This window comes from Benincasa hispida, chromosome 11 (assembly GCF_009727055.1).
Source record: "Benincasa hispida cultivar B227 chromosome 11, ASM972705v1, whole genome shotgun sequence".
Lineage (NCBI taxonomy): Eukaryota > Viridiplantae > Streptophyta > Magnoliopsida > Cucurbitales > Cucurbitaceae > Benincasa > Benincasa hispida.
This window is the reverse complement of record NC_052359.1, coordinates 77,164,432-77,181,229: the sequence shown is the minus strand read 5'-3', so window position 1 is coordinate 77,181,229 and position 16,798 is coordinate 77,164,432. Positions and strand designations below refer to the sequence as shown.

The 16,798-nt window shown below is 28.3% G+C and overlaps 1 protein-coding gene across 2 annotated transcripts; it reads right to left on the bottom strand.

Moving 5' to 3' along the window:
* Positions 1-616: 616 nt before the first annotated feature.
* On the bottom strand, positions 617-9,650 carry LOC120090301 (cyanogenic beta-glucosidase-like). Of its 2 annotated transcripts, none has more exons than XM_039047875.1 (8): positions 9,522-9,649; positions 9,347-9,405; positions 9,196-9,265; positions 9,041-9,099; positions 2,582-2,657; positions 2,383-2,460; positions 2,216-2,303; positions 617-1,520 (listed from the first exon to the last, which is right to left on the bottom strand). In XM_039047875.1, exons 1-8 carry the CDS (start codon positions 9,529-9,531, stop codon positions 1,178-1,180), a joined length of 783 nt encoding a protein of 260 aa, XP_038903803.1. In that variant the 5' UTR covers positions 9,532-9,649; the 3' UTR covers positions 617-1,177. The 2 variants fall into 2 exon arrangements, with proteins under 2 accessions (XP_038903803.1, XP_038903805.1); XM_039047877.1 differs by having other exon boundaries at positions 621-1,520; positions 9,347-9,408; positions 9,522-9,650.
* Between the last annotated feature and the right edge of the window lie 7,148 nt (positions 9,651-16,798).

The following is a 16,798-nucleotide window of genomic DNA, read 5'->3' as shown; positions in this document are numbered from 1 at the left end:
TATTATATAGCCAAAAAGATCTATAAGTATATGGATGAGATTGGGTACCTCGTCCTATGGACACTATGGATGCGACCTACTTTGTATAATGATACAAACGACGTGATCCCAAAATCGTTCGTGTGAAGACATGCAAGTAGGGGCATCCTATGCAAAAGAGTTTTGCATAAGATCGAACCATCAAATAGTTACTTTTTCTTTATAATGACCGTTTACTATTAAAACTGACTATTTTAATTCTATGACCTAGGGTAACTCGATCTTAATCCTGAGTTAACTATGAACTCCTGTTTATTTGGGATTATCATTTGATCTGCATGGGTGAGAGTAGTTCAACAACACTGCTTAACAAGTCTCACATTTTGGGGATAAGACCAGATAAATAGTTAGGGACAAAGTTTTGCAAGATGGAATTCACTTCTACCTGTTTTAGGGTTAGCAGATAGGTTGGTCCCTTAAGTACTAATTTTCAATCTTGAACAAAGCGGCCCACCCTCTCATGGCCAAGAGGGACATGGTTTATTAGTTGGACTCTACACCAATTGTTCAATGTGATTCCAATTACACCCTTTTGTTGTGCCTGAAAATCACACATTAAGGTCTTGTTTGACTACTATTTAGACTCGTTTGATAATAATTTTATTTTTTATTTTAATTTTTAAAAATTAAGTATATTTACTCTTAATTTTTAAAAACTAAAAATTAAATGGTTTTTAAATTACGAGACCTTCATTTTTTATTTTTTATTTTTGAAAATCTATAAGTTTATAAAACATTATAAGTTCTTTTGACTTTTTATTTTACATTTTAGGGAAGTTTTCAAACTTAATGCTAAGTTTTGAATTCTGGAAAAAAAAAATAGAAACTTTTTTTTTTTTTAATTTTCGAAAATTGGTTTCAAATTTTAATTTTTTTTTTAGAAAAGATGAAAAGTTATTGAAAAAAAATTGTCCAAAAACAAGCCAGAAATAATTCTTATTGGAAGGGAAAAAAAACTCTCGAGTGTTAAAATTTAAGTTTGATGTCAATTTAGTCTCTAAGATTTTAAAATGGACTATTTAGATGTGAGACTTGAAAAATAACTTTATATGGTCTCTACATCCACTTGAGATTATGTATGGTGGTGCTTAAATTGTTGATTGTACTTTGTTTGCTTTGGCATAGTAATATAAATTGTTTATTTGTTTAAATAAACATCAAATTCAAATTTTATGGACCAAAGACTATATATATATATATATTTTGTTCCAGATAGAAATAAAACTTGATATTTTTTCTTGTAGATCTCGATGCTAGTTGTATGAGCAAGAAGTTGGTTATGCGCAATAATGTATGGTTCAGTCCCAGAGTCTCCTCTAAGTGAATCAAATGAATATTGGGAACAATGATTGCATGGTGCATATTCGTCTTTCACAGTACTCCTATTGATGAATACGTATGATTCATTTAGGGTTATCCAATGCTTCACTCTATCTCCGAATTCCTTGAAGCAGAGCTCCGCATAATCTTGAAAATCATTTCTACAAATTAAAAATTTTACAATTATATAAATCTCTTCTGAACATTATATTTTAGTTAAAAATTGTAGTCTTTTAATTTTACATCAATGATTTTTTTTTAAATATGGTTGCTTGTTAATAATTTTTGGAGTGCAACTAAAGTCTCACATTGACTATGAAAAGTGAACATCATAAAAATATAAGTGAGAACAACTATCTGTAATAGTGTGAATCCTTTAATTTTGAGTGAAACAAAAAACAAAGTCATAAAATCTTATGTTGAAAGTATATGATATAACGATGCATAATGAAGATTTTGTGGAGATTCATGGCCTTTAATGATAATTTATGGGTATTATTTTAATTTATGCATTGAATGGTGATATAATGTTTGTTTAAGAAAACAAAAATCATAATAAAGAAACGAAGAGATCAAACAAGCACAATTTTCAAAAAAAAAAAAAAAAAAAAAATCGAATATCAATCAAATTTGGCCTAATTTTTTTGTAATGCATTGCTTTATTATGAATCATTGTTGAATATCTTTTAATATAAACTTTAATCATTTGAGTCCACCTATGTTTGGTTTAATTATGAAAGTGTTTGATTTTGAAAATAAGTCATCTTCTAAATAATTGAAGCATTTGACAACTACTCAAAATAATTTATTTTAAACCGTTTTTTTCGATTACGAGAATCATAAAAATTTGACTTACATAATTTGATAACTCATGAAGCCGTGATATTCATCTTGTAAAGATTGGGGAAGATCCCAATGGAAAAGTGTGACAAAGGGTTGGATACCTAAACACATCATATTATATAGTTATTCAACAATAAAATAGCTAACACTAGACAATCAAATTATTGAAATAACATCTACCATTTTCAATAACTTCATTGATCACATTGTTATAGTACTCGATTCCTTTCTCGTTCACACCCCCACTAAGCTTTCCCTCTGTAAATAATAGTCAATTAGTTAATAAAGTATATTCTAACAATATTGATATATCAAATGAAATGTTTTATTAATTTAATTGACTATACTATCTTTATTTCATAGCAACGTAACTCCTTACTTGGCAAAATTCTCGACCAAGCGATTGAGAATCTGTAAGCATTAAAACCCATTTGTTTCATAATCGCCACATCTTTCTGCAATATTACCAAGAATTTGATCAATATTTACACTCTATTTTGAAGGATTGTTTTCAAATATAGAAAAATGTATCAAAATATTTACAATACAATAAAAATGTCACTGTTAATAATAGACACTGATAAATTACTAACATCTATCATTGATAAACATGGATAGAATGTTTGAAAATATTTTCAACAATTTTATCATTTAAACAGTTTTTCCTATTTTAAACATACGTGTACGTGAAGCTAATAAAAAACTAGATCTACAAAATAAATTTGTGGTAAAAAGTTGAAGTAAATTGTGGACTTAACGTGTGAGGTAAATTTCTCTCTGTTTTGTTCCAAGGAAAAGTCAAATTAACTCGAGTTGTGAAGTAGAAATTTGAGCTCATTCTTTTTATTTGTCCAATATATGTCTCTTAACATGGCATTAGTAAGTTTAGGTACTGTATGTATAATTGAATCACAAGTTAAAAAATGTATACTTTTAAAAATTAATAATCAATTTGAATTGGTTTGAATCATTTTAAGTGGACACATAAATACCAACTAAATCCATAAAAATGTCATTTATTTGAATCCAACTAATCCAAATAGAATTGAATTGGTTGATCGGATCTTCGAAGTTTTTAAACACCCCAGTTAATTAGTACATCTAAAAGGATGAAAAAAAATCATCTAGTTTTATGTAAATTTGACATTGAGAAGTATGAGGTCAGTTAACATTGGATAAATGAGATAAATAATGCTGTTTAAAAAAAATGGGAAGAAACGGGTTGATTTGAAATATATATATTAGGAAAATTTTGTTTTTTTTTTCTTCTTTTATAGAGTGCGTATCTTCACCTTTTTATTTTTTATTTTTAAATTTTTCTGCTAACGGACCAGAACTTCTATTTTTCTTTTTCTTTTTCTTTTTTCTTTTTTTTTTTTTTTTAATTTCTTATATTGTTCCGTTTTAACATTTTTTTTTTACCCATTTTCCTTTCAAACTACTTTTGGTAGTATTGAGATTATCAACGTTATTTTGTACGAAAAAAAATACATTTTTGTCCCAAAATATTGGGCTCAATTTTTATTTTGATCTTAGCTATTAAATATTTGAAATTGGTAATATTTGTTTAAGGATGTTTCGCTCTAGTTGTTACAGATGTTTTTCTTGATATCTTTGGAAATGTCCTACAAAATATCTCTCAAAATGTTGATTCTACATATTACTATTTTTCTTATCTGGAAAATCCTGCGATTTTATTTCTCTTGGACATTTTCCTTTTTTAAGCTCTACAGATTTTGAATTGGGCTATTTTCCTTTTTCCGGCATCCTTATTTAAGAGAAAGTGGTTTTCTCGCTAAGATTATTGTTGTGAGTATTTAGATTTAAGATCTTTGGATTTGTGTGATGCTCGAATGATGTGGTTGTGTGTCCTTCTTCGAGATCGTTATTCAAAAGTTTTTGTAGATCTTGAGGCTGTATGCTCTCGATCTTAGGGGGAATGTAAGGTATCATTGCTTAAGAAGGGATTCTCAAAGTTAGGGGAGCCTAAGTTCATCAATTGAAGTGGTTTTTATTTAAATGTGAAAAGATTGTAGTTGAGAGGGAGTCTCTGCACACTTAGGAGAACACCGAGGGTATGTTTGGGACAAGAACTATCCGAAAACTATAATAATCACCTTTTGCTATAGTAAATACTATTTTATATTCCCTAATTTGTTGCAGTTTATACTATTTCAAAGTTTCCATTTGCTACATTATTTACTATTTACTACAGTTTTTATTATTTTACATACATCATTTTTTTATCTTTGCATTATTATTTACTATTTCTTTGTTAAACTAAAATAATTTATATTTCAAACACATATTATTATAATCCAAACTAAAATAATCCATACACAAAATATAAATTATTTTAACATAACTTTAATAACTTAAGATTATAATAACCATCTTATTGGACTTTAGGATAAAACCACTTAGGCCTACCAAGAACATCAACTCTGATGGTGGATTGCAGCTGTAATGATAAGAGGTTTTCAATGTGCCACGTCAATTATCAATCATTCTTTTCACGAAAATGTTAGTAAACCAAAAACACTGTTTACTCTTTGTCTTGATCAGAATGGAAATGACTTGTGCTATTAAATAGGTTTCCATTAAATGGTTTGTTCCAAATTGATGTTAATTATTTTTGCATGTGGTGGATAAAATGATATCTTTAATTGTAAAATGTTGAAAGATGGAAGCTCAATTTCATAATGTTATAATCATCAATACTTGATGAAATTTATATTTTATGATGGTTGTATAATTGTAAATTATATTTGATGTATTTCTTGTATTATTGGATTTTCTTTTCGTTTCTAATGTAAATTGATTAATAAATTTCAATAATTAAAGGAAATCATTATATTTAATTCATATGTTATGATGTATATCATGTGTCTATTTAGCTAAACACAAATGCTTGTAATGTAAATGGGCATAAGTTCGATATTGTTTGGATAACATAAGACTAAGCTATATATATGATATAATAGCCTTCCTTTGCAAAAAAAAAAAAAAAAATGATATAATAGCCTTAAAAAAAGGTTATCATATGTCAAAAAAATATTAAGAAAAGGCTATGATATATTAAAGTTAGCATTAAGTGCAAGCTATTATATGTTAAAGATAACTTTATGACTAACGCTATTGAATGTTTTCATAGCCATGTATAAATGTCATATCTTCATACTCTACCATAGCATCCATTATAGCTCTACAAAAGGGCTATAAAAAGTCAAGACTTTTAATAACATGGGTTGTCAGGACCTTCGGAAAAGACTATAAAAAAGCTATAAAAGATCTTTTACAACCTTTTTCATTAGCTATCGTAACCATTATTTCTTGTAGTGCTAGGATGACCATAGGTGACATGACCTGAATTTTGAATGAGTTGTGAATTTTTGCCTATGAAGGCGGTCATTTGATTTACATGGGTGGAAGTGGTTAGATCGCTGACTCAATATGCCTACCATTTTGGAAATTCGTCTAATTAGAAAGTCAGGAACACAGCTACACAAGACGAACTTCACTCATTCCTTAATGTCGGGGTAAATAGATAAAGTGATTCTCTTAAGAGCTGGTTCCAAGGCTTGAACAATGTGGTGTCACACCCTCTCTTGGCCCGAAAAGAGTTTGGTCATAGTTGAACTATGACTTATTGTTCACTAAAAGGATTAGTGGTACTTAAGAAGTTATATGTAACTATAGGGACAAAACGGTAATTTTGACCTAACTGTACTTACGATATTTTGACCAAACTGTACTTACAAGCAATTTGTGAATGGTCATCGTACTGTTGACTAGTTATATCCAATGAATACAAAAATATATCTGTAGTGCGAAGAGTACAGCTGTCAGTCTTTAATGGAGTGACCAGTAATTAATGGATGTTAAGTAATTTAATTAAAAAATGTTTAATTAATTATTAAAGTATCATTGGAGCTTCAATCTATATGTTATAAGGTTCCCTCTGTAGCTCAACAGGAATTATTGAAAATTAATTTTGGATTAATTTGAATTGTTCAAATTAACTGAGGGAATTAATTATACATGATATAATTATTTAAATTAATTATTCGCGATTAATTAATATAATGTATTTGTTCCATTACAATACAAAGTTTATTTTGAGAGTTGAATATGATTCAAATACTAATTATATGGATTAGATTCATATAATTAAATTTAATATAAATGTGATACAATATAAAATCTATAAGTTATGTATTATATTTGATATAACATATAGTTTGATATATACTATATGATAAGGTAATTATCATATATACATGTAGTTTAATATATACTATGTGATAAGGTAGTTATCATATATATATTTCATTAATTCTCTCAATCACTCCAAATCGTGGAAAAGTCTGGGAGTTTGTTTGTTTTTTTTTTTTTTTTTCTTATGTATTCATCTATCTTCTTCACGAGAGAACACAGATAGTCTGTATGATTTTTTATTTCCCAACGTAATTCTCCCAAAGATATTTTTCTCTATCAAAATTCTCTCCCTCTCCCAAAAACCAATAGAGCCCACACTTCTATTTCATTCTCTACCCAAAGGAGAATATAGAGGATTATCTTTTGGTGGTGGCCATCTTAGATTGTTGTTTCTGATTTGAGGAGAATTGGAGAGTTCATGATCAATTAAAAGGGATTTCGTGAAGATTTTAGCTTCAAGATATTTAATTTCTAACCCTTCTTCCTCCTCTAAAAAGCATGCTGTAAAATTCTATTTATAACGCATAATTTATGTTCTTTGTATTTTAATTATGTGATTTTAAAAATTGGGAATGATCCCTACTTCCGCAGTTGATCACTCATGGATCTATCAGCCCGAGAATTTTTAGATGTCAGGGCATCTCACGTTATGACAAAACAAACAAGGTAATCTAGATGCCCACTCCATGGGAATTTAAGATGCGCGCGAAACAAACGATCCCTTAAAGTTTATCTGTTTGTGTTTCTGTTTGTCTTTGCAATAGTTGAAGCATTGTAAGTAACATTGCTATACTATATGGTAGACAACCTTAATTTTACTAAGTTTCAAAATGTTATATTATTAGGTCTCTAGGTTTAATTTAGTCTCTGAGTTTCAAAATTTACACATTTAAATTTAATCTGATCTCTAGATTTCAAAATTTACACGTTTAATCTTAATTTTTCACTAAATATTCATTTTCAATCTTGGTCATAAATATCATTTAATTAATTTAAAATAATTTTAGTTAATGACATTAACTTGGGTTTTTCACATTTGTTGAAGTAAAAATTAAGAGAATAAATAGGTTAAAAAATATATTCTATCAAACTCAAATTGTCAAATTTAGTTTTTGTGCTTTAAAAAAGTTTTAAATTTGGTCTCGATCCTAATTATTGTTTTTTAAAAAACTTTTTGTTATGCATTAGCATTTTATTATAAACATTCATTCTTTTAGTTTTAAACTTTTTGTTTTTTTGTCAAATAGTCATTGTATTTTTAAAATCTTAAATTGAATCCTCGTTGCTAATTATTGTTAACCTTTTTGAAAACCTTTTGTTATGCATTAGCCATTTATTATAAACATTTATTCTTTTAGTTTTGAACAAACGGAAACTATTTATTCTTTAAGAGACACAATCACCTATTTATTTTTTAACCTATTTATTCTTTTAGTTTTTAATTCATATTGAAGCCCAGGTTAACGCCGAGGACTAAAATTATTGTAAATCTTAAATCTAGAGATCAAATTAAAATTAAACGTAAAAAATCAAGATTAAACGTATAAATCTTAAAATTTAGAGACTTAAATTAAAATAAAGTTCATATCTCAAGGATAAAATTGTAACATTATAAAATCTAGTAACTAAATTCAAACGAAACTAAATAATGAATGACTAAAAAGGTAACATTTTGAAATAAAAATGTATTTTTCTTATAAAAATAACGACAATCTCAATACTACTACGAAGAAGTAGTTTGAAAGGAAAAGTAGGTATAAAAAGTGTTAATGGAATCCTGGATAAATGGGAAAAAAAATTAAATTTAAACACGTAAATCTTAAAACTTAGAGATCAAATTAAATTTAGAGATTAAGGGTGTGATTGGTTTAACTTTTCAAATATCTAATTTTGAAAACAAGTCATTTTGAAAAAAATTGAAGTGTTTGATAACCATTCAAAATAGCTTTTGAAATGTATTTTATCAAAAGAGTTTAAATAAAAATGAATTTTTCGAAAAACATTTTTTTCTTCGAGCCAATCCAAATAGACCCAATTAGGATTAAAAATATAACATTTTAAAACTTAAAATTAAATAAAAATTAAACCCAAAATTTAGAGACCATAAATATATATATATATTTTTTCCCATAAAAAATAACCTTCACAATCTCAATACTACCAAAAAAAAAAAAAAATGTTAACGGAACAATACAAGAAATAATAATAATAAAAAACATGGGTTTCTTTTCTTTTTTTTTTTTTTTTTCAAATCAACCCGTTTTTTCCAATTTTTTTTTTTTTTTTTAAACAACATTACTTATCTCATCTATCCAACAACATTATATTCCTTACTTTATTTTTAGTTTTTCTTTAAAAAAAAAAAAGTATTTTTAGTCCTTAAAGCTTAATTTTGGTTGCATTTGAATCTTGAAGTAGTATTTTTAGTCCCTCAAAGTACGTAATAACTTAGCTGACAAGTAAAAGAAAAATGCTATACAAATATTTGGGTAAATTTGTTGAATTCGACAAGTCAAAGACCCAAATATAACCTACTCCAAACATCAAAGATTAAAAGCGTAATTTTTTTTTGTTTCAAAAACCCTACCACTTATTATTGTTAGGTATTAATTTTACATACCTTGTAACGATGGTATGAATCAGCAGCTACATCTCCATCGTGGCCATCTTTAATTTTCTCTACAATGACACAAATATAATGACACTCGGTTAGGTTATATATAATGAATGATAATAATGATTTGAATTTAAGAGTCAAGTGATGAAGAGAGAAACCTGGGTGTGTGTGAGTGAAGGTATCCCAAATACTTGGTCCTTTCCCATCCTCAAAAGCACCACCTTCAGTCTAAATAAAATGACCATAATCATCATACAAAATCAAACCTCATTTTTTTATAAAATAGAAACAATACAACTTTCTTTTCACCTGGTAAGCAGAAGATGCTGTGCCAAATACAAAATCTCCAGGAAAACAGCTTCTCTTCACTACTAAATAAAATGGAAGAATACATTCACTCAAAGAAATTAGTAAAAATTTGAAATTTATATACATTATCAAAAAAAATTAAAAAAAAAAATTCAATCGAGAGAAGTTATATAACCTGAATCCATAGATCAGCAATGTTAGGAGAAGCAACTTTTATGGAACACTAACCTTTTTATCTCTTTTTCTATTTAAAGAGACGAGAGGTTAAATAGGTAGCTTGCATTAGAGCTAATTTCGATTTTTTACTAAATATTCATTTTCAATCTTTAGTGTTCATCTATCAATTAAAAGTAATATATTATGCAATGAAAATTTGAAAGTATTTTTAATAATGATGAAAAAATAGTGAAGCTTAATTAATTATAATTATTTTAATTATTTTAAATTAACAATTAAGACTGAAAGTGAGTATTTAGGTTAAAAATCGAGGAAAAAAGTGTAAATCTTCAAATTTAAACATCAAATTAAAACAAAACTCATATTTCAAGGGTAAAATTTTAAATAACACAAAAATCAAATGAAGACTAAAAAAATTAGACACCAAAAATATATTTTTTTCATTGACTAGAATTTTTTGTTTAAGAGATAGAATTAAAAAAATGCAATCTAATTAAGTAATTAATTAATCTTGAATTACTTTTAATTAATTATTAAATATCAATATATTATTTAGATTTAATAAATTTAAACGGATATATTTAAAGTTAAACTTTTGTGTTATCAATTATTTAATATAAAATTATATTATTAATTATTAATATTCTAATTAATTTATAGAAAATTATTTCAAATGGTAAAACTGTTGAAAATATATTTACAAGATATAGCAAAATTTTAGAACTAACGTTGATGGACACTCATAGTCCAACAATATCACTGATAGACACTAATTGAAGTCTATTAGTGTCTATCAGCATCGATCATGGATAGTTTTAAAATTTTGTTATATTTTGTAAATATTTTATTTTATTGTTCTATGTGGCCCTAATTTATACTTAAATAATTTTAAATTAGTAATTAAATTAAATCATTTGATTATCAATGTTACTTTTAGTTAAGATTTAAAGTAATTGTTTCTTTCGTTATAACTAACAAAGATTTTTTTTTTTTTTTTTTTTTTGATAACTAACAACATAACTTCAATATAAAGATGTCGTACGTTTGGTGTAGAAGATATTGTGTAAATAAAGAAAAATATCAATTTNTCAGTGTCTATCAACGTCGATCATCGATAGTTTTAAAATTTTGCTATATTTTATAAATATTTTATTTTATTTTTCTATATTTAAAAATGGTCCTAATTTATGCTTATTTAATAATTTTAAATTAGTAATTAAATTAAATCATTTGATTATCAATGTTACTTTTAGTTTAGATTTAAAGTAATTGTTTCTTTCGTTACAACTAACAAAGTTTTGTTTTGTTTTGTTTATATATATATAACTAACAACATAACTTCAATATAAAGATGTCATACGTTTGGTATAGGAGATATCGTGTAAATAAAGAAAAATATCAATTTCTATGCTTAGACGTTGTATCCATTAAAATCGTAAACTAATAATTATCTTAATTTAAAACTTGAACTTTAGATTCGTTAGAAAAGTATCGTAAGAAATTTATAATGACTTTAATTTTAACTTCTAAATTGTCATAAATGAATGAATGTAGACATTTTATTAAGATTATCTTTGAAAAGTGCAATGAATTGGTTCTTGATCAACCAAATTGATCTTTCATTTTTGTACGACTTGATAGCAACATTCGTATCGAATATGGAATATCATTCCTTTTCAATATATATATATATGGAATATCATTTCCATATTAAAATGCTTGTTTTATTCCATAGGTAAAATGTTGACATCAGCAACTTGACTTTCTTTTTGGGTATATTTTTCCTTTTGACGAATACCACTTTACTTTCACCATCTCCTGTTCACTTTAATTCTCATACTTTGAATTTATTGACTTAATTGACATTTTCATAAGTTTAAAATTCGAATATATACAAAAGTTTAAATTAAAATACACTACTTTTGTTTAACATTAATCAAATTAGAAAGTCAAAATTCACCAACCTTATTTAAAGTGAGGTACAAACATTGGATGTTAACGCTAAAGATTGAAAGTGAATGATTAATATTTAGTAAAAATTAATCAATGTTAAAAGTGTGAATCTTGATCGATTTGAAACAAAATTCAAATTTCAAAGGTAAAATTGTAATACTTACACGATTATGAATAAATTGATATCAAACTCAAAATTTAATAACTAAAAACATAACATTTTAAAATCCACCCGAAACATAACAAACACAAAAGGTATTCTGTTTTTCTGAAGTAGATAATGAAAAGGTGATGCAGAATGAGAAATGAAAATGGAAAGGATGGGAGATTGGAAGAGAATGAGATAACCTCTTTTATGTATAGGAATATTAATATATTCCCATTCCCATACTTTTTTGTTTTAATTCTTTGACATTTGTTACCATGGACATTTGGCCAAAAATCTTTAGCAAAACCATCTATTAAAGTAAAGCGGGCAAAGCTCATTTTAAATTTATTCTCTTTTTGAAAATTAGAGGTTTTTATTTGACCAAAATTGTTTAAATTTTCATCTTCTTCATGAAGTTAATTTTTTTCTAAAATAGTATTGATTATTTGCTTTAAATGCTAATTTTGTAGGTAAAACGGTCCCCGATGCGTTTAGAAGTTATTAAGAGAAAAATGGGCTAAAAAGATTAAAAAAAATGACAACCAAAATCAATAAATTGAAGAGAATCAGAAAATTACTAAAATGTCATCAAATATCGAGTTTCACCATGGAGTTTTAGCGTCATGACCCTAGGAGAAGCGTCAAGCAACGCTTGAAGAAAAAACGCTCAGTTCTACTGCAAAACAAGGCAGTGTTGCAACACTCCAGATTTTGACGCGATTCATGCGCGCCTTGCGTTGCCAAGCATTGAGGGCTGCATTGCAACGCCAGTCCAACGCTTCTTAACTTTCATCAATTTGGCATTACAACGCTACCCCAGCATCGTAATGCTACCCTGCGAACTATAAATACATTTTCTTTCATTTTTGCAAGAAGAGGAAGAAATTCCATGGAGGCTAGGATCTCTCTCCGAGTTCTTTCATCTCTTTGGTAATTCTTGTTCCATTTTAAGTTAGATTTTATATTTTTGATGAATTGTAAACAATACTTTCGTAATTCTTCATAAATTTTCTCTACGAATTTGTAAAGTTTTGCTTGAATCTTGATTCTAGTCTTCAAGGGTTCTTGCAATTCTTTTGAGTTTTCTCTTTTTCCTTATCAATTGCAATATGAATTTGTGCTTTCTTGAATCTATGCTTAATTATCTTGATGCATGTTGAATGATCTTTATCTTGAACATGTATAGGCTAGATGCTTGGTTTTGACACAATTATTGTTGAATATGTTGCTTTCAATATGTTCAATGGAATGTTTAGCCAAGAGGCAATAGTAATTGTGTGTTTGATGGCTATCCTAGGATGCATTAATTACTAGATTGGGAGAAAACTTGGTTAATTGAATAAGCTATCTTAACAATTAATCAACGCAATTGAATCCTAGAACCTAATGCACATGTTTTCTATTCTATATGGCCGCTATCGATCCCAATAGAAATAGGAGCATGTAGGTTGATAGGGTTTTGCCTATCCAACCTTAATCAATGTTTAGGGTGCTCTCTTGACTAGGTTATTGCTAGTTGTCGGCCTTTGTAGAGGCTAGCTTGATCGAGTTGTGTAGTAGTTGTGAGTATAATCTGATTGTCAATTAACTTTTAGAATTTGATGATAGAAATTGCATTAATCGTCTAACTTGAACTAGAAGCAAGGTTATTCCTCACTTGTTTACACTCATCTTTTATCTTTTGATTTTTAGTATTTTTCAATTTTATCAAACCCCCATTTTATTGCTTTAATAGTCAAGGTTAGTTTAACAAGGATTAGAACCTTCCCTGAGGATCGACCTCTTACTTCCGCTTTAACTATGAACTAGTTTTAGTAGATGTATGAATTTTATAAATATTGTTTGTTTCGGGCTAGGTAGAATTAACGACACCTACTAAGCTGCCGAACAATAGTCTTTTGGAGCATTAGAAATTCAATGGGTATGTTCTCAAAGAATCAAAATTATGCTATCAAAATGTATTAGAGCCTTAAATATATCAAGATATATCAATTCAGAGTTACAAAATCTATATAACCAACCCGAGTTCAGATGCTTAAGGGTTCCAGACATGCATTTATATCATCATTATATATACCATAGAGCAAAAATTTTTAGAAAAGCTCATTTTTTTAAGCCTAAAAGTTTAATAAAAAAAATGTCAAAAACATGCAATATTTCCCGCCCCCAACTTAAAGATTGAACATTTGTCCTTAATATTTTGCAAATATGTTCAAGAACAAAAAGTAAGAAATGTAGAGACAAACTTCCCTGGTTTTTATGATTGCTTAATTTGCTTTATTGAGAGAATGAGAATTCCTTTTTTTTTATTTTGTTGAGATTTTCATTTTCTTGAGTTTACCTACAAAGAAAAAGAAAAATCAATTATTCTTTCATTCTTTTATTTATTGAAAAAGTATGCTATAAAATACAAAATAACAAAGGAACGGAAAAAGGAAAGAGAAAAAAAATGAAAATGAAAAGAAAGAGAAAATTCATCCTATTTTGCAAATTTCTAACGTCGTTTGTCGACGTTGGTGAAGAGGGGGATCACATGTACAGGAGATTAGTCAAATGCAATTCCAATTGAATTTAGTTTACATGCCCTTCGTTGTAGACTTTAGTTTGTGTCTGTTCACTTTGAAAATTATTCTGGTTTGAAGGAACATCAAAAATTTTCAGTCTTTTTAGCCTCTTTCTTCTTGGGATTCTTGAAACAATTTCCTAAGAATTTGCTCTTCTTAGGAGATGGAAGAGCATTGGGCTCAATCCCTTCTTTAAAAACAGAGCAAACGTTAGAAGCCTTATTATTTCTCTTATGTCAAGGTTTATTAGTTCTCTTATTTTTTAAAAAAAGGAATTCAGAATTCAAATTTAGCCAAATGCTCGGTTCCTCGGCAATGGCACTAATTTGTCCCGGCTAAAATTGGTGTCGTTGGTTCAATCTAACCCAAGACAAATGAAACTTATAAAGCTCTAAGTACAACTAAAACTAACAAGTATTATAGCAAAAGTAAGAGGTCGATCGAAAGAAAACCTTTATTAATTGGCAAATTTGAGTTTTTTAATTTCAAATTGTAACAAATTGGGTGGGGGGGGTGGATTCTTTCAAGAAAATAGGAAAATAAGTCCAAACTTTCAATCAAGATCACTAATTCTTGCAACCTAATTACACTTATACTATAAAGCCATGTAATTTTGCATTCAAAAATCAATTACATCTAATTTTTCAGTTCATTTTTAATTGATTTCATTAAAAATATCATAAATAACATTCAAGCACAACAAATTGCATAAAAGAAATTGAAGAAAATTCTAAAAATTTTGCTAATCTACGCAATCCCCAAAAAAGAAATTACTAACTCATGGAGAGGGAATTTCTTCATGAAATCCATTGAGCCTTGCATTGAAATGTACAAAGATTGAACAAAATTTGACAAAATCTCTCAAGAATTATGAAGAAATGCTCTCAAGTTTGTTCATATCTCTTCGTATGAAAATCTGAAAAATCTGAAGTTTTTATCTGTTGAGGGTCGCAGCGTCGCGACCCTAGGCTGACGCTGGGTTACGCAAAGGCGCACATGCTTTTTATTTTTTTCATCAATGTCCAGATTGTTGCAACGCTGGGTATAGCATTGCAACACTGCCTTGTTTTTGTAGCTACTGTCTTCTAGCGTCAGGCAAGCGTTTGACTATGCATAGTTGAGAGCGTTGCAATGCTCTGAGTTTTGCATGAGGCGTGCAATTTGGTTCATTTGATGGATAGAATGGTAATTTGCCATTGTCTCTTCTTGTTAGTTAATTCATCTAGCTCCAAATTTCTCATATTGACTCCAAAAGTATCGGGATTGGATTTCACCTACGAAATAGATATTTTAAGCAAACAATTAAAATAGAATCGAGGGATTTAACATTAAGAAAATAGCTTTTTCAAGACCCATCAATGCATCCTCAAGTTATTAACAAAGTTAACAAGATCTCTCTCAATCCTGAGAAGGACAAGATTGAAGTTGAGGATGAGGCTTCCCTTGGAATTTTTCGTACCTTAAATGTTATTTTCAATGTAGTTGACAAGAACATTTTTTTACTCATCAATATGCGTGTTTCTACTAAGCATTGGAAATTCTTGTTGTGTTGCATGAAGGCACTTCTAAAGTGAAGTTGTCTCGACTGTAGATACTAACTTCAAAATTTGAATCTGTTAAGATGTTGAAGATGAAAGTATAGCAGACTTCAATGTTCGCATCTTGGATATGGCAAATGAATCCTTTGCTCTTTGTGAAAAAAATGTCTAAAGAAAAACTTGTTTGAAAAATGCTCTATTCACTAGAAAAAAGGTTTGATATGAACAGTTGTTGAAAAGACTTATGATATTGTTACTATGAAGGTGGATGAGTTGTTTGGATCTTTCAAATCTTTGAACTGACCTTTGATGAAAAATGTGATAAGAAAAATAAAGGTATAGCTTTACAGTCTGTTTCCAATGATGATCAAACTTGAAATAAAGGCAAAGACACGGAAGAAAATCTTACTGATACTTTTTCCCTGTTAACAAAATAATTTAGCATAGTTATAAAATGCTTGGAGAGGCGATCCAAGAACTTTGCTTCCCATGTCCAAGACAACAGTAGTAACAACAACTCTATTATGCACAAGAACTTTAAACCTTCTGGCAGAAAGACAAAAGGTGAGCGCGGTCTAAGTAGTGCTCAGGGCAACAAAGATCAAAACGTCAAGTGCAGAGCATGCGAAGGGTTTGGCCACTTTCAAGTTGAGTGCCCTAATTATCGAAGAAGACAAAATAAAGGATATTTAGTGACTTTGTCAGATATTGACCCAGATTCAAGCAGTGACTCAGACGATGAAATCGTGCCTTAATTGGTTGTGTTGCATCTAACAATACCGAAGAGCTTGAGGTTTCTAATAAACATTTGAGTAAAAACTTAAGTGAATCAGATCATGTTTCAATTTAAATCGATAATTTATCACTAAAAGAAGTCTATGATAAGTGGAAGGAAGACTTAAAAGTTTTGGATCTACAGAAGAAACGAACTGAAAAGTTAATTGAGGATAATCATCGTCTTTTAATTACTATTTATGAGTTAAAGAAAGAACTAAGAACATAAAAAATAAAACTGGATTCTATCTCTCAATCAGTACATATGTCGAACTCTAGTACCAATGATCTTAACAAA

What these genes read in the sequence shown, in the direction of transcription:
- LOC120090301 (XM_039047877.1), bottom strand. An exon ending in ATTCATACCATCGTTACAAG is followed by an intron (nt 2,658 to 9,040) that starts GTATGTAAAATT and finishes GTAATATTGCAG; the next exon opens with AAAGATGTGGCGATTATGAA. An exon ending in TTCATGAGTTATCAAATTAT is followed by an intron (nt 1,521 to 2,215) that starts GTAAGTCAAATT and finishes TTTAATTTGTAG; the next exon opens with AAATGATTTTCAAGATTATG.